This window comes from Cnephaeus nilssonii (genome assembly GCF_951640355.1).
Source record: "Cnephaeus nilssonii genome assembly, chromosome: 12".
Taxonomy (NCBI): domain Eukaryota; kingdom Metazoa; phylum Chordata; class Mammalia; order Chiroptera; family Vespertilionidae; genus Cnephaeus; species Cnephaeus nilssonii.
Window position 1 is genome coordinate 81,328,796 of NC_137083.1, and position 25,419 is coordinate 81,354,214.

A 25,419-nucleotide genomic window follows, 5' to 3' on the forward strand; every position below is an offset into this window, starting at 1 on the left:
CTCCGGGGCGGATCCTGCTGCACGAGCCTCCGGGGAGCCTGACGAGGCCCTGCGTAGGGTCCCAGCAGGCGGAAAGGCCAGCAGACAGCTGTCTGTCTGTCCTGTTGCACCAGCCGCCACCTCCTCTCAGGAGGGCAAAGCGTAGGCACCTACCCAAGTCTCTGCACCTCCCAGCACTGAGGGCCAGTCATGTGACCTTCTCCCCAGCCCCGCACCCGGACCAGCTTTGTCTGAGCCCCAGGCCTCCACCCGCCATGGCGTCCCCCAGGTCCTGTCTCTGTCCCGTCTTCCGGCACAGGCTCCTCTGACCCCGTGTTTCCTGGGTGGCGAGGACAGGCCTGCTTTGTTCTAAGGGGGTGACTCTTGGAGGGTGGGGCCCTCAGGAAAGGAGCCACACAGCTGGTTTTTTAAGACTTACACGTGGCCCTTCTGGAAGTTTCTTTTCCACTCTGGTTGTTAAATTAGAATCATACCACTTAGTTTGTACGACAAAGCGATGAGGCAAGGGTAACGTGCTTCGTGCGCGGGTTTGGGAAAATTCAACACGAGAAGCAAATGCCCGCTCCAGACTCGCCCGCCAGGCCACCGCGGACCTGCCCACGGCCGCCAGGGCCGGCTGCAGCCCCTGCACACGCCGTCTGCGCTCCCGCGCTCCCGCGCTCCCGCGCTCCCCGGCCCCGCCTGTGGCACTCGAGGCCTATTTTGTTTTCAGGGAAGAACAGGTCTCAGGGCAGCGGAACAAACAGAAACGCCCCGGACGCACGAGCCGCGACCAGGCCGGGATCGATCCCGTAACCCAGGCACGTACGGGCCCTTGACCGGAAATCAAACGTGAAGCACTTCAGTGCCCGGGCTGACACTCTAACCACGGAGCCATCGGCCAGAGTTTTAGAAACGCAATACCTGACCACTGAGTCGGGCACTGACCCCTTTCCCTGAGATCGTCACGTACAGAATGACAGCGGCCAACACCACAGTCACCCAGTGTGAATGAATCAAAATGACACCTGCTTTTATGCCAGGTCAGAAAACAATGCATTTTCTGGTGCTCCACAGATTTTAACAACCATGGCCTCGGGTGAGGATTAGAAAAAGTAGTCCCCGCCCCGCCCGCTCCTTCCTGGTGTCTGTCCCCACCCTGTGCCCTGACCCACCGGAGCAGAGGCCCAGGCAGGTCTGACCCACGGCGGCCTGTCACTGGGCGGGACACAGGGCCGGCCTCAGGTCAGGATGCTGTCTGCTCTCAGCACACACTCCCCCCTCTCCCCCCCCCCCCCCCCGCCCGGCTGCTGGGCTTCCACGCTACCCACTGAGCTCCTTTTCTCCCTCTGACTGGGCTGCATTTGACACCATTACTGCCCAAGGAGTGACGCCCCCACGCGGGCCTAGTGTGTGCCCGGTGCCCCCCACATACTCCCTCGCGGAGAAGCGGGCGGGCCAGGCAGCCGGCTTTGTGCCAATCAGCAGGTTCGTTTTCGAGAGAGGCCCTGAGGGCCCCGCCCCCTGTGCTAGGGGACACGCGGCAGTGGAGGAGCACCAGCCGCACGCGGCAGAGGTGCCGGCTGCCTGCCAACCAGCGAGGGCTGCTGACCCAAGCCTCCCGCAGACCAGGTGCCAGGCCACAGGGTCCTACCCCTCGCCAGGCCGGTGACCGCTCACTAACCTGAGCTCCTGGGTGCGGCTGCCATGAGCTGGGGGCGCTGGTGAGCAGGGTGGGGTCAGCACCGCCTGCCTGGGAGCCATTGGTGCACAGATATGAGGGCCCCCGGGCGGGTCCTTTAAGAGGTTGTTGCTGTCGAGCCGTGCAGACCATCACCTCAGGGCAATCCCAGTGCCTCCGCCCTGGGCCTGCAGGGCGCCGCCTGCGGAGAGCCCGCCACCCGCGATGCTCCCGAGGCTGCAGGACCGGCCCTGGGCACAGCGGGCTGGGAGTGCCCCGCGGGCCTGTGATGCCCCGGTTCTGCCGCACCTGTGCCCGCCTGCAGCCGCCACTGGAAACCCTCGGTTGCTCTTACTTGCTGGCCAGTTGCCATGGGAACTGGTGTTTGAGGGAATCCCAGGAGGCGGCTTCCGACAGACACTGCATTCTCTCAGCTCAGCCAGGCCCTCTCGGGCGCAGGCGGACGGCTGTGGATGAGGGAGACACACCAGCTAGCCCCTCCTCGCTCACTGCCCAGGTGCCCCCCTGCTCCTCGCTCAGGTGCCCGTCTTGAAGCATTGTCTTTAAAAGCTGTGTGTCCGCAGCCCTGTGTTCAAAAGGAGTCCCCTTCTATTTGGGCACCAAGGCACTATGAACTCACGCTGAGATGAGAGAGGTAACGTCCCCCCGTGCAGACCCCTATGATGACACGCAGACACCCCGCCCCCTGGGACGTGGGCCTGGACCACGCGGAAGAGCTACAGGCACACGGCCAGCAGTGACTTCCGAGTGTCACCGCGGGGCTGGGTGTGACGCTGGTTGGCACCCAGGGGCGTGCCCATCACTGGACACAGCTGCTGCCTGAGCTCCCACAGCATTCACCTCCCAGCATGGGGGTCAGTCACCGACGGGCGGCCAGCTGTGCCCTGACCACAAACTGGCCCATCCTTCCCTGCCTGCTGTGCTCTCAAGGTCATCTCAAGGTCACCAGACTCAGTGTCTGCAGCCTCTCTGTCCCTGTCCCCATCTTCATGCACCCCCGAGACCTGACGCCAGGCAAGCCTGCCCTGCACACTCGGCTCCAGCGGCCTAGCCATGGCCAACGGGGAGCTGAGAGAGGGTGAGGGGAGGTTGTGGGCAAGGGTGACCCTATAGCCCCCGGGAGAAGCCATAAAGGTCCACAGAGCCACCCCAGGGGCCGGGACTTGGGGTACAGACCTCCCACTCTCACCCGGCATCGCTGAGGGCACCCCAACTGTCCTGCACACAGGTGTGGCAGGCTAGGCACATGGCCTCACTTCATGGAGGAGGCTCTGAGCTCCCACCCCTCGCTGCTCCACAGCCCCCACCTCCACACAGTCCCATGTGTCAGACACCCCACACCCCTCTGCTAGGAGCCTGCCCGCAGGTGGGACAGTTCCCGCCCTCACCCCAGCGCTCTCCCCACAATGACTGACACAGCTTCCTACGGGGGGACCCACCTGCCCGGCTTCACCTGCAGCAGCCGGTCCACGCGCCACCGGAGCAGGACGGGTGTGGGCACGAGGCTCGGCACCCGCGGACCCGCTCCGTTCGCGCGGGCCCCCAGCCCAGGTGGACCCGGCCGCACACTGACCTCCACAGGACGCCGACCCAGGCCCTGGCGGAGCCTCGCCTCACACTGTGAACAGCCCGGGAGGGGGGCTGCCGCCGGACAACAGGGCCCGGCCCCTAAGCGGCTCTCGGTGAGTGCCCATCCCTGGGACTGTCCGTGACCAGACGTCCCCTCGTGCCATTCCGCCAGGTCAGGGTCGGCTCCAGGGCACGGACGCTCCCGCTGCACCTCTGTGCCCACCGGATCGTCACAGCCGTGATGTCGGCGCTGGCCCGACGCCAGACAAGGGACCTGAAGCTGTCACTCCCCACGTTCCCACAGCGAGGAGCGACCCGGGACCCCACACCTGTCCCACTTCCCCCGAACAGGGGCCACGTGACGGGACCGGCACTGCGAGAGTCACCGCAGGATGACCCACGGCCCCCAGGGGGCGCTGTACCCCTCCCGCCGGCTCATTCAAGCGAGACTGTTCCTCCCTACGCAGGGCCTGGCAGCTGACCACAAGAGGCGCGACCAGTGATTGACAGAGTGCCAGGCCGTTCCACACGGGGCGGTGAGATGGAACGGTGGGCGCACCTGCCTGTGGGGCCGACAGGGGGGCGAGGGCAGCCCAGCAGGCGGCAGCTGCCCTGGGACGCGGCTCCCCGGCAGGACGAAGGCCCCCACATCCCGCCCCCAACACGCGGCCCCGCCCCTGGAGGAGGAGGTGGAGGCAGGGCTCCGGACTCCTGCGCGCCCAAGGTGGACAGGCGAGAGACGGGTGAGGCGGGAGCAGGTGAGTGCAGGGATGACGGGAAGCAGAGCCAGAACAAAGCACAGCACATGGTGTCCCGGGAGCAGAGAGGAACTAAGGTTCCAGAAGCGCCTGCCCGCCCCCCCCCCAGGCCCTCCTCCCACCCAGGCCGCCCCCCCAGCCCAGGCACCCCTCCCGCCCAGGCCCCCCAGGCCTACCCCAGGCTCCCCAGGCTTGCCCCGCCCCTGCATTTGCACAATCCTCTCACTTCTGCTCAATCATGGGCTTCACTCGATTAGCCTCCAGTCTTAGCCCCCCTCTGCGTATGTCCATCCCCCTCCCCAGGCCTGGCTCTAGTGCGTCCACAGTGTGCGTGCTGATGGCGGGCGTGTCACAGTGGACGCTGGGGCGCTCTGTGCAGGGTGGAGCCCGAGGCCACGCAGGTCCTGGGCCCTGGGCCCCTGCGCTCCCCTCTGGACGGGCCCTGAGCCATGTGGACCTAACCGTGCAGTGAGCACTCAGGTCAGAGGGAGGAGGGCCACGGAGCAGACAGACCCCTCCCGCCTGCTCCTTCGAAAGCGAGACTGAGTCCTCCACGAATGACCTTCTTAACCTGTGGGCCCCTGTGTATGGAAATGAGCTCGTGACAGGCAATGGCTCCTGGTATTTCGGCCACCCGCCCCACCCCTTCCCTCACAGGGAGCCTGGGAACCCGGCAAGCAGAACCACTTGGCAGCGGGGCGCACGCGGCCAGGGCCCAGGCCTGACTGAGACGGGCTTCTCGAGCCTCCTCCCGCCAGCGGGGAGCACCAGCCGCATGCGGCGCTCTGACCCTCCCAGCACCCTGCCGAGCGGCAGGCACTGTGGCGGTTGGAGAGCCGGGCCTCCTCAGAGCTGCAGCCACAGCCTTGCTGGGCCCAAACGCCTCCTTCGTGCTCACCTGCCCAGCCCTGGAGACCCCTCCGGCTGGCCGTCTCCCGCCCCAGCCGCTGAGCCGGTGCGGGTCCGCCCGATGGAAGGTCGGCCCCCCTCCCAAGGTTAGACCCGGCCGCCCACACCCGCCAGCGTTTCTCCTGTGCCGCCCAAATCCCCGCGGGGCCCCGCGGTGCTCCATGAAGCTGCCGGGGGCCCTGTGGTGCAGAGGGGACCCCTGCTCCCCGAGGAAAGGAGGCCAGATCCTCACTGTGCCCGGCAGCCAGTGGGCTGCCCGTCATCGCCCACAGACACGCTGGGCGCCGGTCACTAGGGCGGCCGAGTTCCAGGACACGCCAGCATGGGCCCCGCCTCCCCCTCCCACAGGGGTCCACTCCTCAGCCACCACAGGCCTCGGCCAACCACCTCACAACCGTCCGTCCGCTCAGCCCCCCGCCCCCCGGGCCTGTGTCGCTTCAGAGCGGACGTTCCTGAGGTGCGGCACAGTGAGCGGCCGCCGTCAGGCGAGCGATCCTGTCACACCGCACAGGCCACAGCATGTCACGCTACATCGCATTTACCACGTTACACAGTAGCACGTACACCACACGTCACGTATTAACACAATGCATGACATCACAGCCCACTCCACTGCCCAGGCTGACTCCCTCATCCTGCTCCCCACAGGCCGCCCTGCACCGGCCACGCCGTCTGCCACCCAGCACCTCCAGCAGGTATGAGCCGACCCCGAGCACCCGACTTCAGAGCCCACCGACCTGCAGGAGGCCGTGGGGGGATTCCTCGCCGATAGGTCTGCACCATCTACTCCCGGTTCTGCGGGAGTGTGTGGTTCAAGGAGGACGCCGTCCAGCCCGCAATCTGTGTGGGAGCCGAGCTCGGACCATGCATCACCATCGCCACCCGGACCTCAGGCCCCCGGCCGCTCCCAGGACCCAGCGTCAGCCTGGCCACACTCCCGGTCCCCGAGCTTCTGGGCTGGCTGGATTCTGTCCACCGCGGGTCCCGATGCTGCCGGGAGCACTCCCCCCGCCCCCCCCCCCCCCCAAAGCCCTTCCTGAGGCCCAGGAGGAGGCGCGGCTCCGCAGCACCCACCCTACCTGCTCTGACACCCCCTCCCGACTCTCAGCTTCACAAACACAGTCGCGCTCCGCAGGGCAGCGCCTGGCACCCAACTCGCCTCTGAGGGCGCTCCGCTCAACCCCACGGGCCGGACAGGAGGGTCCGCCGACACGCACAGTCACGCGGGCCCGCCCCCCACAGCTCCGTCCACGCAGCGCACAGGCCAGGCTGGGCTGAGCTGCAGGCGCGTGCGGTCAGAATGGCCCTTTCAGAGGCCACGGCCGAGGCGAGTCCCCGCCATCTGAGCACGACCTCCCTCCCCGGCACCCGGCGCCCGTCTTGCCGCCGTGTCTCATCTCTCAGAGGCTTTGTTCTCCGTGTGTCTCCCACTCCTGGCTCGAGCGTTCCTCCCTGTGCCCCTGACAGCCCCCCGGGGGGACCCCGCAGGCCAGCTGAGCTCTGGGGGTCCCTCGCCCGGGAACCTGCCGGGCGGACATGGTGCCATCACTGCAATGGGGACGACAGATGCCTATCCTGAGCAGCAGCACCGGCGCCTCTGGGAAAGTCACCGGAGGCTCAGACCCCCCACGGAGGCAGGCCCCAGCCCCCGAGCCCCCAGGCGCCCTGCGGCCCGGCCCAAGGGCTCTGTCCACGGCCGAGGAAGAGACGCAGGGCTCTGTCCAGAGTGTCCTTGGTTCTGACCCCCCTCAGAGAAGAGCGGGAATCCTCGGACTGCCCTTCCGCCCGGCTCCCAGCAGGTGTGTGTGCCTCCTTCCCTCCTTCCGCCCGGCTCCCGGCAGCTGTCTGTGCCCGGGTGAACTGCTTTCCTCCAAGGGGGCTTCGGTGAGCGTTTCCAGAGCAGCCTCGGGATTTCCCACCGAGTCGACTCTCCTCGCCCAGAGCAGTGGTCCCGCCGATGTTCCAGGAAAGGGCAGTGACACGCAGGCATCAGCCGGCCCAGCGGCTGCCCATCCACGGTGGTAATGAGGGTGTGGCCAAGGCTGGGGGGGTGCTGCAGTGAGGGCCTTTCTTCCCTTCGCCTGGTGGCCCTGGCTCCTACCACAGGCCATGCCTCTGGTCGCAGGACGGCAGCACCGGCTCTCCAGCTATAGTCAGGGTCAAGCCAAGGGCATCCATTTGTGGATATTGAGGACACGGCCCCGGTCAGATTGGAATGCCAGCGCGTCCCTGCCCCAGGGTGGCCTTGTCTGATGAAGCTCCTCACTGACCTCGGGCACTGTGTCCACGTCTCCAGCCAGCAGGAGGGTCCCTCGGGGTCCTTGGGTGTTTTGTCTCCTCGGGCCTGCACGGCGCGGCGCAGCAGGAACCTACGTGCGGGGCCAGAGCTCGACCCTGATGCTTGTTGGGGCCACAGCGCGACGGCTGAGCTGAGCAGCGTCAGAGGACACGTCCCTCTGGGCTCCATCGCCCCTTTCAAGGCGAACACAGGAGGGCTGGGCAGCGCTCACTCCCTGCGGCCGGGGCTCGGGACTGAACGCTGGGGTGCCGGGTCCCTGCTCTGGGCCCGCACTTGACATGTGTCTTTAAAGCATTCCCTGCCCAGCTGACATGGCTCAGTACTTGCTCATCGACCTATGAACCAGGAGGTCACGGTTCGAGTCCTGGTCAGGACACAGGCCTGGGCTGTGGGCTTGATTCCTAGTGTGGGGTGTGCTGGAGGCGGCCGATCAATGATTCTCTCTCATCACTGATGTTTCTCTCTCTCCCTCTCCCTTTCTTTCTCAGATCAATCCTACCTAATAAAATAGTAATATGCAAATTAACCGCACCACCGCTATGCCCAAGCCACGCCCACCAGCCAAAGCCACACCCACCAGCCAATCAGGGCGAGTATGCAAATTACCCAACAAAGATGGCGGTTAATTTGCATACGCCGAGGGAGGGAGGAGTGAAGACTGAAGACAACTTAGAAGGAAGAGGGAGGAAAAGCAGAAAGCAAGGTGGCTGCCAGAGGGAAAGCCCAGGCGGGGCCGAGCGGGGCCGAGCGGGGTGGAGCGGGGCGGGTGGCAGTGGTGAGCGGGTGCAGGCCCGGTGGCCGCAAAGGCGGCGGGCGGCAGCGCACGTGGCCGCAACAGCCGCTTGCAGGATTTTCCTGCAAATGGGCTACTAGTAAAAGTATATTTTTTAAAAAATACAGCAGCCCCAAATGGAGAGCAGACCCTTACCGCAAGCTCCCAGGCCACGCCACGCCAGCCTGAGCCACGTCAGGGGAGGTGCCACGGGGCCCGCCCTCTGCCCAAAGGGAAGAAGGGCGGTGCGGGGCGGCTGGGTCCGAGGGGTGAGCTGCTGACCGGGAGGTCGGAGGGAGACGGACTGGAAGGCGGGGCCACATCTAATCGTCCCCAGTGAGTCACACACACCACCACCACCTGGAGCAACAAGCAGGGACCCAGCCTGCGTGGCCGCACCAACGCGGCAGAGGCGGCCTGGCCTGGCCGGCTGGACACGCAGCTGAGTGCAGGGCAGCTCCGGGGCCTCTGTGCTCCGCAGCTGCTGCTTCAGAACGGCGCCCGCGGGCCTGCGGAGAGCGCTGCCGCCCACCCGCCCCTTGGCCACGATCGCGGCGCCTGCCCTTTTCTAGCTGCGGGACAACCACACTACCAACGAGGCGGCCTTCCAGAAGAATCGCCGGGAGCAGAGTCTGCACAACGGGCACAGCACCTTCAGCCTCGTGCCTCTTCCGTAGGTTCGCCTCATCTTGTATGAAACTAGCAGCACAAACGCCCGCCCGTTCCATCCGCCCGGCTGTCTCCCTCAGGTAACGCCGAGCGCGGGCAAGCAGCGGGCGCTGGGGACGCGGCACCTGTGAGCCGGACAGGCCCCCGCGGCCCACCCGCGGGTGTGCCCACGAGACCACCAGGCTGGCTGCAGCAGCTCTACTGAGACTCCGCCAGCGAAGTGAGAAGCCACAGGCACCTCCATCTGGATTCAAAATTCTTCCTTGTTGGCACGTGAGGAAGCCACCCCGCGCGTGGACGCTGCCCTCAGAGGCCACGGCTCTCCGCGGTCCCAGAGGCTCTTGCCGGGCAGGGGTGGCCCGGGTGCTTCTACGGGGTATTTCTAACGCCCCCAAATAAGGTCCTCACGGCCGAAACTTACTTCGCACGATCATTTTCCTACACGGCATCAGGTACGCTCGTAACATGTTAACACCATTCTGCATGCAAAGGGGCCCCAGTGTGACCGTGCCTGGGTCACGATTTTCACACGCACTGGGAGCAGCTGCGATGGCTACGTGATGCTTGGGCACAGGAGCAGACACAGGGTCTGGACGCTCGTGTGTGCCCTCTGCTCTCTCCCTGAACCAGCGCGCCGCGCACAGCGTGCACAGCCAACGTGACCAGAAGCGAGGTTTCAAACAGCCGCCCGCTTCCCAGAGAGCAATCAAATCAACAAAAGGCTTTGTCGGTGCGTATACTGTCATTATTTTTTAAAAAGACTTTGCCCGGCCGGTGTGACTCAGTTGGTCGAAGCGACATCCTATGCACCAAAGGGTCACAGGTTCACTTCCTGGTCAGGGCACGTGCCTAGTTTCCATCCCCCGTTGGGTGCATGTAGGAGGCAGCTGATCTCTCTCTCCCTCCCTCCTTCCTCTCTCTCCAGATCAATGACATGTCTTCGGTGAGGATTTAAAAACACACTTCATTCGTGTTTGTCCATCCGCAGAGTCTTGAGTAAACCCAATTCCACGCGTGTGTTCCCAGCGGTGGGGGCACTCCGTGTGTTTCCGCATCAGAACTGGCGCCCGAGCTGACCTTAGATGTGTCTGTACCGGCGCTGACACAGGATCCCGGATCGTCAGGTGGGCGCTGGGCCGGGAGGAGACAGCTGCGGCCACGAGGCGGAGCGAGGAACAGCGTCCACGCGACACGCGCTCCGCTGCTTTGGGAGCTGCACCCTGAGCCCCGTGGGGACGGAACGCGACCGTCAAAGGAAGTGGGGCGTCGGCTCTGAGAGCGCAGACCCGTCCGGTTCCCGAGGGCTGTCAACTTGGCCGTGAATCCTGCCTTAACTAGAGGCACTTGGCCCCCCAAATCACCACCAACAGCAAACGGGCGGCACCGCGGTACCCAGAGTTCCTGGCGGTGAAATCCAGCGGCAACCAGGACGGGTCAGAACAGCAGTTCCCCTCCCGGCGGGGCCGCGGACACCCGCCGTGTTCACTGAGCTCACGGGGCCAACGCCTGATGCCTCAGCTAAGGAGAGCCAAGTCCCAAATCTCTAAATCAACGGAATATCTTGCCACATTTTACACTGGAAGGGAAGATGTAAATCTCATTAAAAATAGTTCCTACATCTCACAATAAAGACATCAGCTGAAGCAAAGCGTCAGGCCTACGGAGTCTGGGCCGGTGCCCTGCTGGCTGAGCTGGGGCCTGGGGGCCTGGCTGAGCGGGAGCCTGGGGGCCTGGCTGAGCCGGAGCCTGGGGGCCTGGCTGAGCCGGAGCCTGGGGGCCTGGCTGAGCTGGAGCCTTGGGGCCTGGCTGAGCTGGAGCCTGGGGGCCTGGCTGAGCCGGAGCCTGGGGGCCTGGCTGAGCTGGGGCCTGGGGGCCTGGCTGAGCTGGAGCCTGGGGGCCTGGCTGAGCTGGAGCCTGGGGGCCTGGCTGAGCTGGGGCCTGGGGGCCTGGCTGAGCTGGGGCCTGGGGGCCTGGCTGAGCTGGGGCCTGGGGGCCTGGCTGAGCCGGGGCCTGGGGGCCTGGCTGAGCTGGGGCCTGGGGGCCTGGCTGAGCCGGGGCCTGGGGGCCTGGCTGAGCCGGGGCCTGGGGGCCTGGCTGAGCCGGAGCCTGGGGTCCTGGCTGAGCTGGAGCCTGGGGGCCTGGCTGAGCTGGGGCCTGGGGGCCTGGCTGAGCCGGGGCCTGGGGGCCTGGCTGAGCCAGAGCCTGGGGGCCTGGCTGAGCTGGAGCCTGGGGGCCTGGCTGAGCTGGAGCCTGGGGGCCTGGCTGAGCCGGAGCCTGGGGGCCTGGCTGAGCTGGAGCCTGGGGGCCTGGCTGAGCCGGAGCCTGGGGGCCTGGCTGAGCTGGAGCCGGGGGGCCTGGCTGAGCCGGGGCCTGGGGGCCTGGCTGAGCTGGGGCCTGGGGGCAGTGGTGGTTCCTGTTTCTCACGAGGCAGAAGGACCCACCGCACAGCAAAGCTCTCAGTAAGTGAAACCAGGACCTGTGCTCGGGGCACGCAACCCGCCCCCAGCTCCTCCCGCCGTGATCGATGTGTCTCGTAGCTGGGGCCACTCGGCAACTCCCAGCGTGTGCGGGGGACCCACAGGCGGGGCCCTCACTGCGAAGCTATGACCAACTGCTGAAACCTGCCTCCGGCGCACGTCTCCGCGGGCGATGCATGGACCTGAGGCCACGGCTGGTCACCTGGTGTGAAATGCGAAACCGCACCCACTCCCGACACTGGTGGTCCCCCTCCACCCCCACACCTGCGCTCCCCACCCTGCACCAGCGCCTGCCTCCCCCCGCACCCCTTCTCCCAAATCCCCCTGCACCAGCGCCTGCCCCCCCCACCGGCACCCCTTCTCCCAAACCCCCCTGCACCAGCGCCTGCCCCCTTACCCACCCCCACCCTCTCCTTCCCCCTCCCCCCCACCGCCCCCCCACCTGGAGCTGCGGCGCCTCCACCCACAGTCACGTAAGCTGACCCACTACTGCCTCATTGTCTCCCCACCAGCACCAGGGTGCCAGGGAGGCTGTCTGTCCTCCCAACCTGGCGCCTGCATGTATGTGCACACGTGTAGTTGTGTTGAAAGAACCTTACCTGCTGCCTTCGCCACATCTGCAGGCGTCACGTTCTGGACGTTGGCGCTCACTCTGAAGGTCACGGCTGGTCCCAGGACCCTGGGAGAGACCATGCAGAAAGGGTCAGTGCAGCTCAGCACACAGCGTGTCCTCTGAGAGTGCGGGACAGCGTGACACGCTCAGAGACACACGCACCCAGGGCCACCGCTCCCACACGTGACCTCACCGGGCCTCCGTATCCTATACGTGCACCCAGGGCCACCACTCTCACGAGTGAGCATGTTCTCGACATGCTCTCTCTTTGTTTCCATTTTCCAGTGAGTCCCCTGACAGGCTCTGCTTGTCGAAGACACGCGGAGCTTTTATAAAAGTTCTGCCCAACAGGCCGGCCACAGACGCTTGCGAGGGAAAGCTGTTATGGAAACAGATTTTGGTATCTGGTTCCCAAGGGAGCGGAGTGCGTCCCAGGTAGAGAGGAGAGCGGAGTCTGTAAAAGCCTCTCGGACAGCCACTGTGTAAAATGGATCAAACGTTAAGGAACATTCGGTATAAACGTGACTGGCAGGGATTGGCAGACAAGAATTATCCAAAGCTTTCTAACACTACATTGAACATGATTTTGAAAAAACATCACTTTTTTAAACAATGTGACTCATATGAGGGCCTCGTGTGTGTTAGAAACATGGTGTACACGCAGCAATCCCCAGCCGGAGCAGGACTGCAGGGTGGGTCTCAAAGGCGGGGAACCGTCCGCCGGCCGTAGCTCCTCACAGACAGAACGACTCTCAGCACCCCCTGCCGGAGAGCCCCTGGGTGCTAACGGGAAGGACCCCTCCCTCCTGTGCTCCTGGACTCCGCCCACGGTCCCCACCCAATCGTCCCTCTCCGCCAAATGTATAGAGAAGTCCCTTAATTTTTCTTGGAAGATCAGCTAGAATGCCAAGAAGGGACCGCACTGAAAAATTAGAAACGAATAAGAGGGGCAGGGAGGCGGGGAGGGGGGAGGGAGGAGGGAGATGGGAAGAGGAGGGGACGCGGCCACGGTACCTGCAGGGCCCACAGTCTGGCACCGTTTAACCAGCCACCCCACTGTTGCTCCTCTGCATTCTACTGCTGATTTCATTGTTTGTGATAAAATCATTTTAAAAGGCATTAATAGTAAGAATGGTGCAAAGAAGAGTAATAAGAGTGAGAATCCACTGATTAATGAGAACACGCTCAAGAGACTTTACATAAAAATTAGAACTGTCTCAGAAATGCGCACACACCCTGAGGTCAGAATTCCCACATGATGAGTTGCTACCTCCCAGTCCCATCTCCCTCCCGCCTTCCTCCCCAGGCCCCGCCTTCCTCCCCAGGCCCCGCCTTCCTCCCAGGCCCCGCCTTCCTCCCCAGGCCCCGCCTTCCTCCCCAGGCCCCACCTTCCTCCCAGGCCCCGCCTTCCTCCCCAGGCCCCGCCTTCCTCCCAGGCCCCGCCTTCCTCCCCAGGCCCCGCCTTCCTCCCCAGGCCCCGCCTTCCTCCCAGGCCCCGCCTTCCTCCCAGGCCCCGCCTTCCTCCCAGGCCCCGCCTTCCTCCCCAGGCCCCGCCTTCCTCCCCAGGCCCCGCCTACCTCCCAGGCTCCACCTTCCTCCCCAGGCCCCGCCTTCCTCCCAGGCCCCGCCTTCCTCCCAGGCCCCGCCTTCCTCCCCAGGCCCCGCCTTCCTCCCAGGCCCCGCCTTCCTCCTGCTTTCCTCCGGCCTCTTTGCTTCTTTGTGCAGACAGACAGCCCCAAGTTCTGTGAGACCCTCGGCAATGCCAGCGGCCCCTCCATCCTCGGCTGCTGGTGGGATGGTTCCAGCCCAGCTGTGTCCCGGCATAGACCCCTCCATCCTGCTCTCCCAACCGCGGAGCCCAGAGGCACGTCCCGGGAACCTCGGGGCAGCCTGCACTGCTCATGTCAGGTGACCGTCCCGGTGGCCTCCACAGGCCCCGCATTGAAGTGACCCAGCCAAGCCCAACCCTCATCCTGCCAAGCTCTGCCCCGTGGAGGTGGCTTCTGGTCTGGTGCAATGACCCTTCCTCCTGTCGCCCGCCACGTGTCCGCTCCTGGCGGTGACAACCCATTTCCGCCCCACCCACTCAGTCTGCCTCCCCACAGCTCTCGGCAACAGCGGCCTCTCCTCTCCGAGATCTCAATGCTGAGTCCGTCCCGAGGGCGCGCCCGTCGCAGTGAGTCACTGTGCAGACCGCCCGGAGCCTCCGCGGAGGGGCCGGGCTCTGGGCAGCGCCTTCGCTCAGGGCTTCCGGCCCAGGCGGCAGCCACAGCAGCCTCTGGGAGTCAGGAGGGCGGGGACCCACCCAGCCTCGGACCCCAGGGCTCCCTGTGGTTCTGGGCACTTCCGCCCACCACTCCTCAGCCTACAGCTCCCCCCCGAGAGCCCTCTGACACACAGATGCCCACTCGCTCACCTGCGAGGGGCAGAGGCCTGCCGTCCGCCTGCCACCCCATGTGGGCCCGGCAGACAGATGCACACAACACCACGGCCTTCTCTCAGGGCGCCCCACGTCACTGCCTTGCCACTCGGAGACGCACGTGGCCCCTGGGGCGCCTGGTATAGGGGAAGCCGACCCTGGTGTCAGCTTGATGGTCATCGAGCCTCAGTGACACCCACACTGGGGGCGCTCCAGGCCCTGGGGGCGCTCCAGGTCCTATCACATGCCTTTCCTCAGGTTCACGAGGGGTCAGCACAGCCTCACATCACGTGACCCCAGACACCCTGGCTCCCAACCCCTGTTGCTCCTTCTTCCACAATGCAAAGTCTCTACACAGAGGTCTCAGCTGCCAGTCTGCACGAGGGTCACCACTCGGGCCTCAGTTTACTCAGCTGTAAAATGGGGTGGTGTGTCCTGGCCCTGAAGCCTGGCTCTCCCGTGACAAGTCACTGTGTGATGCTGCCAAAGCCAGGCAGAGTCCCAGGCGAGAGGAAGGAAGGGCAGGGTGCAGAGGCCGCAACTGCATCCAAGAAAGGTCCCATGTGTCCCCGCCACAGGCTTCCACGGGGAGGCGTCCCACGAGTAAACACACATGTGGACCCACAGTCCTGAAGTGCCAGACCCCCCACCCCATGAGGCTCAATCTGAATAACAGGCGCAAGGGCTCCAGGGGTGACTTGCCCACTCAGGGGAAGCCCCGTGAGGGACCACGCCCGGCCACCAGCCACCGGAGGGCAGCTCTCGCCCCGGGCACCGTGGGCTTGGCCTTCTCCCCCCGGTTGTGCTTTGTGACCCTGGGAGCTCATTCACATGAAGTCCACATGTCATTTTATTGCAATAACCGTGGGTGCTTCCGAGCCGTACTGAACCCAGTGGGGCCCCCTGGCCCGTGTCAGGCCCTGACTCTGCATGTTACAGGCGGGGAAACTGAGGCTTAGGAAGGCTCAGTGACTCCGCTCTTCTGAGGCGATGCCGTTTCACACTAGGAGAGAAGCTCAGCCAGCGCTTTCAGCACTCACACCCCGAGCCAGGCAAGGGACACTTAGAGCGAGAAGTGGCACCCTTCGCTCAAGCAGGACCGATGTGTGACTGCACAGGGCCCTTCCTGCCATCCCACCTTCCGTCCAGAGGCAGGGCGAGGCCCCAGACCAGGTGACTCCCAGCACTCCGTGTCTCACGGGCAATGCCAGCCAGGCCTCCCGGCCTCCCCTGCAGAGGCCCGGCCCCTGCTCCTGCTCCAGGAACACAGGCCCCTGAGCACGTCACTGCGCACAGCCGGAGCCAGGCGGAGCCGGCGACAGCGCCCGGGCAGCGCACATTAGGTGGGGCGCAGCGCACCTGCAAGCCCTCCTGTGGGCCCCAGGGTTCACGACTGGAGCTCTTAGCCGTGACAATGCTCCTACACCTGAGCATAACCTGCCGCTGTCAATTCCAGTGCCTGGGCACGCACCCCAACTTATCCAGGGCCTGGGCACGCACCCCAACTTATCCAGGGCCTGGGCACGCACCCCAACTTATCCAGGGCCTGGGCACGCACCCCAACTTATCCAGGGCCTGGGCATGCACCCTAACTTATCCAGGGCCTGGGCACGCACCCCAACTTATCCAGGGCCTGGGCACGCACCCCAACTTATCCAGGGCTGGGCACGCACCCCAACTTATCCAGGGCCTGGGCACGCACCCCAACTTATCCAGGGCCTGGGCACGCCGCAGGGTCCACCCGTGGGCTAAAGGCCGTTCCTCCTACTTCCTATGAAATGTCACAAACCAGGAGACAAGACGCAGAGGTAAGTAACCACAATTCTGCCCCAAGACACTAACGCATGCTTTCTAGAGCCCCCAGACTCCCAGGGGCTCTCTCCCAGGGGAAGGGTGTGGGAGGGGAGGGGGACCTGGGCTACTGGCAGGTTGTGGGTGGAGCTAAGTCGGCAGCCCGCCCTGCGCCCAGGATAAGGCAGGGCCAGAGCTGGGAAGCCTCCGCTGCATCTTCAGGAGAGCAGGCGCGCCAGCGTTCTCCAACACGTGACCCCAGGGCGAACCAGCTGCCTCTGCCGAGAACACGGAGGGTGGGTCGTGGAAGGAGGCTGCCCGGCGCGGGGCCAGGCCCCAGGCGGATCCCACCACCCTGAGCAGCCCCGCAGCGCCGCCCACGCCAGGGCGCCCGCAGCAGCCCCGCATCCATCAGCGCGGACAGCGTGATTAGGTTATAAAGTCATAACTGCGGCCGTTGTGCGTCTGCTGCCTAATTACATCAGCATGCTAATGCCTTTTTAATGGCCTCTAACGATGTAATAAGGAATAATGGGATTTACCTGACAGCTACACAGCCATTAACAAAGCATATTAGGCATAACTGGTGCTCCATAGAACCCAGGCTCGCTAGGAGCCACAGCCTCTCCCTCCGCTGGGTACCGACTCCGCGAGGACAGCTCCTCCCGCCAGCCACGCGGCCAGCGGTCCCTGCCGGGCTGCCCAGGCGCCGCCGCCCCAAGTGCCTGGCCGGGCAACGCACAGGGCCCGCGTGCAGAGCTCCGGAGGGGCAACGCTAACCACACACCAGCACACACGTATGCACAGGACACCCATGTGCGCTCACACGGACAGTAACCAAAGGCCCTGGTGCAGTGCAGACATGAACTGGCCACGGCGAGGTCTTCAGAGAAGTCTTTTCACCAAGAGCCCAGACGTCAGCTCTGGAACAAGCGTGCCACCAGGAGCAGGGGACTCGAGTGTGTGCACAGGTTCTGAGACCGAGAGGGGGCGGGGTGTCGGCCTGGCTCTGCAGGAAGAAGAAACCCCCAGTCTCCTGAGCAGGGAGGTGTTCCCAAAGCTCTGTCTGCCACTGAGCAGCTGGCAAGCTCAGCCCCTCCGGAGAGGGCCCTCCCGTGGGCTCTGGGCACAGGGCAGGAGCCAACCTGTCACCGGGAAGGGGCAGGAGGACAGGGAGACAGGAGGGCCAGCCACTCTCCACCTAAATGCTCAGGCACCTAGCCCCTCCGGGCCAGCTCCCGCCCACCTGAAGCCCCTCCGGGCCAGCTCCCACCCACCTGAAGCTCCTCCTGCCCCCCCTCCCACCCACCCCCACTTGAAGCCCCTCCCAGAGCCCTGGCAGCTGAAGGCCCTGCACTTGGCTGAGAGCTGTGAGAGGCTGAGGAGATATCTGGCTGACAGGGAGAAGGACCGGCATTGTGTGAGGTCACCTCGCCCGTCCTGCCTGGGAAGGAGTGGGGGCAAGGCCGCAGGCAGCAGAGCCCGAGGGGCCTGATGGGAAGAGAACCCTGGTGTCCAGGCACCGAGCCCGCCCCACCTTGAACTGGTCCCATTCTCTCTGCGTGCCGGAAGCCAATTCCAGCATGTCATAATTGCAAGAGTTTCATCAAAAGGTTGATGGAACTTCGGGACTCAACAAGGGCTGAGTCACATATGTTATCACCTGTTGGAATGGCTAAAGGCATTTCCCCAAACCTTAATAGGATGATTGTTTGCTGCCAGACAGCTCAGGGCTTCTTAATCTACATGTTATTGCCTCCTACTGGCCAAACACCTAACAGCCATAGGCTATTCCCCATTCTGACAATGCTTCTGTACAAAACCCTACCCTTTGAAGTGTATAGATCCACCTTGCCTTAGGACAATTTGTGTTAATAAAAAGCAAGGGTCCTGAGACAAGGAGAACTTATCTCCTTCAGCTGAAGCTCCTCTGACCCCCAATGCCTTTCAAAACTATCTTTCATCTCTGGACTCCTACTTAAGCTACGCACAGTCTTTCTCCAGATTGCTGAACCCTTCTTAATGCCGGAACAAGAACCCCGGCATCTGGGGAAGGAGGGACCTCCCGCCATCCTGCACACCAGCCACCAGCGCGGACACAGACAGAGCAGCAGGGTGTCGCCTGTCAAAGACCCTCCGTGCTGGGTGGGAGCCCGCCTCCTGCATGGCCTCTCTTGGGAGCGGTGTTCCCTCGGGGCCTGTGGGGTTGGTGCCCCCACTTCCTCAGCATATGCTGTGTCCCAGCTGTGCTCCGCCTGCAGCCCCCGGGCCCCCAGCCTGGCTGCCTGTCCCAAGCGGACACAGGCCCTGGGTGAGCCACAGGCTCATGGGGCTCCCACCTGACAGCCGCTGGGGAGATCAGACAGAGGCCCATGCTGTGCCGTGAGGGCAGGTGTTCCAGGTGCTTCTGTGGGGGCTGCTGGGCTCCTAACCAGCCCTGTTCACAGCCATCTGAGCCAGTGGGGCAGCCCTGTCCCAAGCGGGACCTGGGACCTGGGACCTCCACCCCAGCTGGTCACGTGAGACAGGCAGGGACAGAGGGGAGAGGGGGTGGGCAGAGATCTTGGCATGAGGGTGGAGGACGCCGAGAGCAGAGAGGAAATGTCCCGGCATTTCTGGGCCACCTCTAGGGAAACAGAGCTTGTGCAGCCTCCCTCCCCTTGCTTCTGCCGGAAGGGGATTACACCGGAAGCACCTCTCTCTGCTGGGACAGCTGCTGTCCGCCACAGCCTGTTCTGCTGTGGAGAGGGAGCTGCTGGCCGGCCCTGCAGGTTGTGACTCAAGTCCTGCCCTTGCCCTCACCTGTGTCCCTGCACCCATCTGCCACATGCCCTCTGCAGCCACCTCACACCAGATCCTCCGTCCCTGTCTCACTGGATTCTTGCAAGCCCTCCGCCTTGTGCTCCTGTCCTGTCAGAGCCTCGTAGCTGCTCTTCCTCATCACCAGTGCACAGTTCGCCTTCTCTCCCTTGATCAGCACTCCTCACCTGCACAGCCCACCTGTGCACCAGGTGTGTGCGCCCAGGTATGTGTGCCCAGGTGTGTGCGCCAGGTATGTGTGCCCAGGTGTGTGCGCCCAGGTGTGTGCAACCAGGTGTGTGTGCCCAGGTGTGTGGACCAGGTGTGTGCACCAGGTGTGTGCGCCCAGGTGTGTGCAACCAGGTATGTGTGCCCAGGTGTGTGCGCCCAGGTGTGTGCAACCAGGTATGTGTGCCCAGGTGTGTGCGCCCAGGTGTGTGCAACCAGGTATGTGTGCCCAGGTGTGTGCGCCCAGGTGTGTGCAACCAGGTATGTGTGCCCAGGTGTGTGCGCCCAGGTGTGTGCAACCAGGTATGTGTGCCCAGGTGTGTGCGCCCAGGTGTGTGCAACCAGGTGTATGCGCCCAGGTGTGTGCGCCCAGGTATGTGTGCCCAGGTGTATGCACCCAGGTGTGTGCACCCAGGTGTGTGCACCCAGGTGTATGCACCCAGGTGTGTGCGTCCAGGTGTGTGGACCAGGTGTATGCGCCCAGGTGTGTGCGCCCAGGTGTGTGCACCCAGGTGCATGCACCCAGGTGTGTGCACCCAGGTGTGTGCGCCCAGGTGTGTGGACCAGGTGTGTGGACCAGGTGTATGCGCCCAGGTGTGTGCGCCCAGGTGTGTGGACCAGGTGTGTGCGCCCAGGTGTGTGGACCAGGTGTGTGCGCCCAGGTGTGTGCGCCCAGGTGTGTGCGCCCAGGTGTGTGCGCCCAGGTGTGTGGACCAGGTGTGTGCGCCCAGATGTGTGCGCCCAGGTGTGTGCGCCCAGGTGTGTGCACCCAGGTGTGTGGACCAGGTGTGTGCGCCCAGGTGTGTGCGCCCAGGTGTGTGGACCAGGTGTGTGCGCCCAGGTGTGTGCGCCCAGGTGTGTGTGCCCAGGTGTGTGCGCCCAGGTGTGTGCACCCAGGTGTGTGGACCAGGTGTATGCGCCCAGGTGTGTGCGCCCAGGTGTGTGGACCAGGTGTGTGCGCCCAGGTGTGTGGACCAGGTGTGTGCGCCCAGGTGTGTGCGCCCAGGTGTGTGCGCCCAGGTGTGTGCGCCCAGGTGTGTGGACCAGGTGTGTGCGCCCAGATGTGTGCGCCCAGGTGTGTGCGCCCAGGTGTGTGCACCCAGGTGTGTGGACCAGGTGTGTGCGCCCAGGTGTGTGCGCCCAGGTGTGTGGACCAGGTGTGTGCGCCCAGGTGTGTGCGCCCAGGTGTGTGTGCCCAGGTGTGTGCGCCCAGGTGTGTGCACCCAGGTGTGTGGACCAGGTGTATGCGCCCAGGTGTGTGCGCCCAGGTGTGTGGACCAGGTGTGTGCGCCCAGGTGTGTGGACCAGGTGTGTGCGCCCAGGTGTGTGGACCAGGTGTGTGCACCCAGGTGTATGCACCCAGGTGTGTGCACCCAGGTGTATGCACTCAGGTGTGTGCACCCAGGTGTATGCACCCAGGTGTGTGCGCCCAGGTGTATGCACCCAGGTGTGTGTGCCCAGGTGTGTGTGCCCAGGTGTGTGGACCAGGTGTGTGCGCCCAGGTGTGTGCGCCCAGGTGTGTGCACCCAGGTGTATGCACCCAGGTGTGTGCACCCAGGTGTGTGGACCAGGTGTGTGCGCCCAGATGAGTGAGCACAGGCAGCTCCCCAGCTCACTGTGGCTCTGGGCCCAGCTGTGAGCTCTACACTCAGAATGCTCACTGCGTGGGTCCTACTGCCCGGCACTGGGGTGCACTGCCTGTCTGCTGCCTGTCCTCGGCTCTCCTCTTCCAGAAGCTTCCGGCCCCGGGCTGGGTGAGGTGCTTCCCCATACCATCTTGTGCACCCTCCACGCTAACCGCCTGCGCATGCGTCTGCCTTTCCCAGGAAGTGGTAAGGTGTACCGGGCAGTGTTGCCCACGGGCCCAGCGTAGCACAAGGCCAGGTCACAGCGGGCACTCAATAAACACCTGGCCACAGGGAACACTCTGTCACGTCCCATCGATGGGAGCTCAGCTCCGCGTTACCTCTCGTCCTCAGCAGCGCCTGCACTGCTACCGTCAGCACTGCCCGCCCTCCGCGCTCTGAGCTGGGCCTGCCCGGAGACCCCATCACGCTTTCCTCTACTCGGTGCTTGTCCTCAATGCTCCACCCGAAGCGTGGCAGGGCCCTGCCTCCTGCAGGCCCACTAGGTGCTGACAGAGGATTCGCGGATGCGTGCCACCCCAAGGCTCCACCTCACGTGCAGGGGGCGGGTGAGGGCAGAGGAACGCCGGGAGCCCCCGGGGGGTTCTAGGAGCCGCAGGGCTGGAACCACGCCCGGTGGGCCCCGCTGGTGCTGATTATACTTCTTACACCCACACTCCTGTACAGCTCCTCTAAATGCCTCGCCAGCCCCCGGCTCCCCTTTCCTGTCTTCCTGAAGCAGTTTCTCGCAGGGTGATTAACGGAGCCACAGGCACATCGGGCTCTCCCTCCAAACCAGTTTATGAAACGGAGCCTGAGAAACCGGCCGAGAGCAGAACCCGAGACCCCGCGCCCACACTCACGCGGTGTCTGCGAGGACGCTCGTGGGCACCTGGAGCAGGCCTGTGACGTCCGCCAGCAGCTGCCTCCCCTTCTCCAGGCTCAGGGGGCTGTTGGGGGAGCAGAGAAGGGCGCGTCACCACATGGAACTGACTCTCAGTCCCCGAGGAGCTGAGGGCCCGTGCTCCCCGCCCCCGGGCCTCTCGCAGCCCTTCCGTCCTGTCACAGGGAGCGGCTCTCAGGCCCCGGCACCAGGAGACAGACGTTCGTCAGCCACGACGCATCAACTGGTTCCCAGCAAGCGGACAAACCGTTCCACGCAGGGGCCGTCAGGTGTGTAAGGGCCCTGACGCAGCAGCGGGCTCATCTCGGCCTCAACGAAAACAGGGTACGGAGGAGAAGGGGGGGACGAGGGAGGAGACAGACGCAGATGCTGGAAAGCAGCCACATTCTTCTTTCACTTATTTATTTTAATCTTTTAAATTTTTATTTTCTAAAACCTTTATTGTTGAAAGTTACACAGGTCCTCCTTTTCCCCCATTAACTTCTTCCAGCTCATTCTCGTCCTCCCCCGGGCCCTCAGCACCCATTGTCTGTGTCCACGGGTGATGATGCAGGCATACAAGCTCATTGATCTGTCTCTTCCCACCCACCCTGCCCCGCCTTCCCTCTGAGGTTCAGCAGTCTGTCCATGCTTCCGTGTCTCTGGGTCTATTGTTGTTCATCCGTTTATTTTGTTACTTAGGTTCCACATGTGAGTGAGACATGTGATACTTGCCTTTCTCTGACTGACTTACTTTGCTTAGCATAATGCTCTCCAGGTCCCTCCATGCTGTTGCAAATGGTAAGAATTCTTTTCTTTTACTGCTGTGTAGTGTTCCATGGTGTAAATGTACCACAGCTTTTTTATCCACTCATCTACTGATGGGCACTGGGGCTGTTTCCAAATCTTAGCTATTGTATCAGCCCAGGGGGCGGGCGGAGAGGGGGGGCCTGGGCTTCTGTGGGCACGTGGGACCGTGGCCCGGCCGTGTCACTGTCCTTCCACAGTTGAGAACGTGGGCCCTGGGCCACATGTACGTCCAAGCCTCAGTGTGACGTGGGGTGCAAGCTCCGCTCCCACCCACCGGGCCCTGCAGTCACATAGGCCCCAGACCTGGTGTCCACACGAGGCTGGTGGGCCCTACACACCGCCCACTTCAGGCCGCCCCCCCACAGTCCCGGGCGGCCTGGAGTCCTGCCCGCCCACCCTCCTCCGCAGCGGCTCCTGCTGGTTTTCTTTGTTAATCTTCACCCGAGGATATTTTTTCCTTTTCCTTTTATTTTTCTTATTTTTAAAAAGATATATTTGTATTGATTTCAGAGAGGAAGGGAGAGGGAGAGAGAGAAACATCAATGATGAGAGAACCACTGATCAGCTGCCTCCTGCACACCCCCTTCTGGGGATCGAGCCCGCAACCCAGGCATGTGCCCTGACTGGAATTGAACCCAGGACCCTTCAGTCCGCAGGCTCTATCCACTGAGCCAAACCAGCGAGGGCTCCATTGATTTTTAGAGAGAATGGAAGGGAGGGAGAGGGGGAGGGCGAGAGAAACATTGATGTGAGAGACACACCTATTGGTTGCCTCCCACATGTGCCCTGACCAGGGCCAGGGATTGAGCATACAACCCAGGTACGTGCTCTTGGCCGGGCATTGAACCCGAGACCCTTTGGTGCACAGGCCACACTGAACTACTGGCCAGGGCGGCTGCTGCTGGTTTTGGGTTTGTCTCATTTCAGTGTTTACCAGCATGTTATACATGTGAATAAATGCACTAAGCCAGTGGTCGGCAAACTCATTAGTCAACAGAGCCAAATACCAACAGGACAATGATTGAAATTTCTTTTGAGAGACTCGCCCAGGCCGTGGTATTTTGTGGAAGAGCCACACTCAAGGGGCCCAAGAGCTGCATGTGGCTCGCGAGCCGCAGTTTGCCGGGCATGGCTCTAAGCAGTTACAGACATTATAGTTATGACTGGTACATTTAAATGGCCCTGGGCCGCCCCCACGCTGAGTCTCCCACGCGGACTGGGTGCAGGAGAAGGTGTGCAAATCTTAGCTATTGTAAATTGCGCTGCTATGAACATAGGGGTGCATACATTCCTTCTGATTGGTGCTTCAGGTTTCTTAGGCTATATTCCTAGTAGTGAGATCACTGGGTCAATAAATGGGAGTTCCATATTTTTTGAGGAAACTCCATACTGTTCTCCATAATGGCTGCACCAGTCCGCGTTCCCACCAGCAGTGCACACGGTTCCCTTCTCGCCACACCCTCACTTGTCGTTTGTTGATTTGTTGATGGCAGCCATTCTGACAGGTGTGAGGTGATACCTCAGTGTCATTTTAATTTGCATCTCTCTGATGATCAGTGACTTTGAGCATTTTGTCATGACTCTTGGCCATCTGTGAGTCCTCTTTGGAGAAATGTCTATTAGGTCCTTTGCCCATTTTTCATTGATTATTTGTCTTCCTTTGTTAAGTTGTATGAGTTCCCTATATATTTTGGAGATTAAACCTTATCGGATGTATCATTGGCATGCAGTGGGCTTTCTTGTTATTTTATTGACTAGAGGCCCAGTGCACAAAATTCATGCACAGGGGAGCGGGTTCCCCCCTCAGCCCAGGCTGCACCCTCTCCAATCCAGGAACCCTTTGGGTATGTCCAACTGCCAGTTTCGGCCCGATCCCTGGGATGGGGCTGAAACCAGCTGTTGGACAGCCCTCTCACAATCCGGGACCGCTGGCTCCTAACTGCTCACCTGCCTGCCTGCCTGATTGCCCCTAACTGCACCCCCCCGCTGGCCTGGTCACCCCCAACTGCCCCTATGCCAGCCTGGTCCTCCTTAGTGCCCCCCTTGCTGGCCTGGTTGCCCCCAACTGCCCCACCTGCCGGCCTGGTCGCCCCTCACTGCTCCCCTCTGCCGGCCTGGTCGCCCCCAACTGCGCCCCCTGCTGGCCTGGTCGTCTCTCACTGCCCCCCCTGCTGGCCTGGTCACCCCACACAGCCTGCTGGCCAGTCATTTGGTCGTCCCTCGCTAACCCTCCTGCCTGTCTGGTCACCCCACGCAGCCTGCTGGTCAGTCATTTGGTCGTCCCGCACTGCCCCCCTCTGCTGGCCTGGTCACCCCACGCAGCCTGCTGGTCAGTCATTTGGTCGTCCCTTACTAACCCCTCTGCCAGCCTGGTCGCCCCACGCAGCCTGCTGATCGGTTGTTATTGTGAGGGCGTTGCGAGCAATTTGCATATTACCCTTTTATTAGTATAGGTGGTTTATTTTGCTGTGCAGAAGCTTTTTATCTTCATGTAGTCCCATTTGCTTATTTTCTCCTTAGTTTCCATTGTCTTAGGAGCTGTATCTGTAAACACACTGCTACGACATATGTCTGAGATTTTGCTGCCTATGGCTTCTTCTAGGACTTCAATGGTTTCACATCTTACATTTAAGTCTTTCATCCATTTTGAGTTTTTTCTTGTGAATGATGTAAGTTGGTGGTCTAGTTTTGTTTTTTTGCATGTACCTGTCCAATTTCCCCAACACCATTTATTGGAGAGACTGTCTCCGCTCCAATGTATGCTCTCATCTCCTTCGACAAATATTAATCGAGCAGAGTGGCTTGGTCAGTTTCTGGAAGCAGACACAGTTCAAACGGATTCACCCAGGTCTTCGAATCACACGTGGCCTGGAGGTGCTGGCAGTGCTACCTTGAAGAAACAGCCAACCAGGTCATTATGTAAAACTGGCGCTGACCTAGGACGCCAGCGGAAACAGACCGAGCGTGCTGTCTGCTTCACGCTCTCGTGGGGCACAGGCAGGAAGCCATCACTGCGTGCCAGTCCGTGCTGGGTGGGCTGCACTGTGCCACCAAGGACTCGCGCGCTGACGGCCAACCCAGCCCTGGCAGGTGGGCAGACGGCACGCTGCACAGTCC

At 62.8% G+C, this 25,419-nt stretch overlaps 1 protein-coding gene across 1 annotated transcript in view; it reads right to left on the reverse strand.

Moving 5' to 3' along the window:
- Positions 1-25,419, reverse strand: part of PTPRN2 (protein tyrosine phosphatase receptor type N2) — a gene marked incomplete at both ends in the record, with an annotated part of 459,743 nt that overhangs the window by 247,652 nt on the left and 186,672 nt on the right. Inside the window, 2 exons of the mRNA XM_079785821.1 lie at positions 11,734-11,813; positions 21,473-21,559. Coding sequence (XP_079641947.1) covers positions 11,734-11,813; positions 21,473-21,559 — 167 coding nt within the window. The remainder of the gene's footprint in view (positions 1-11,733; positions 11,814-21,472; positions 21,560-25,419) is intronic.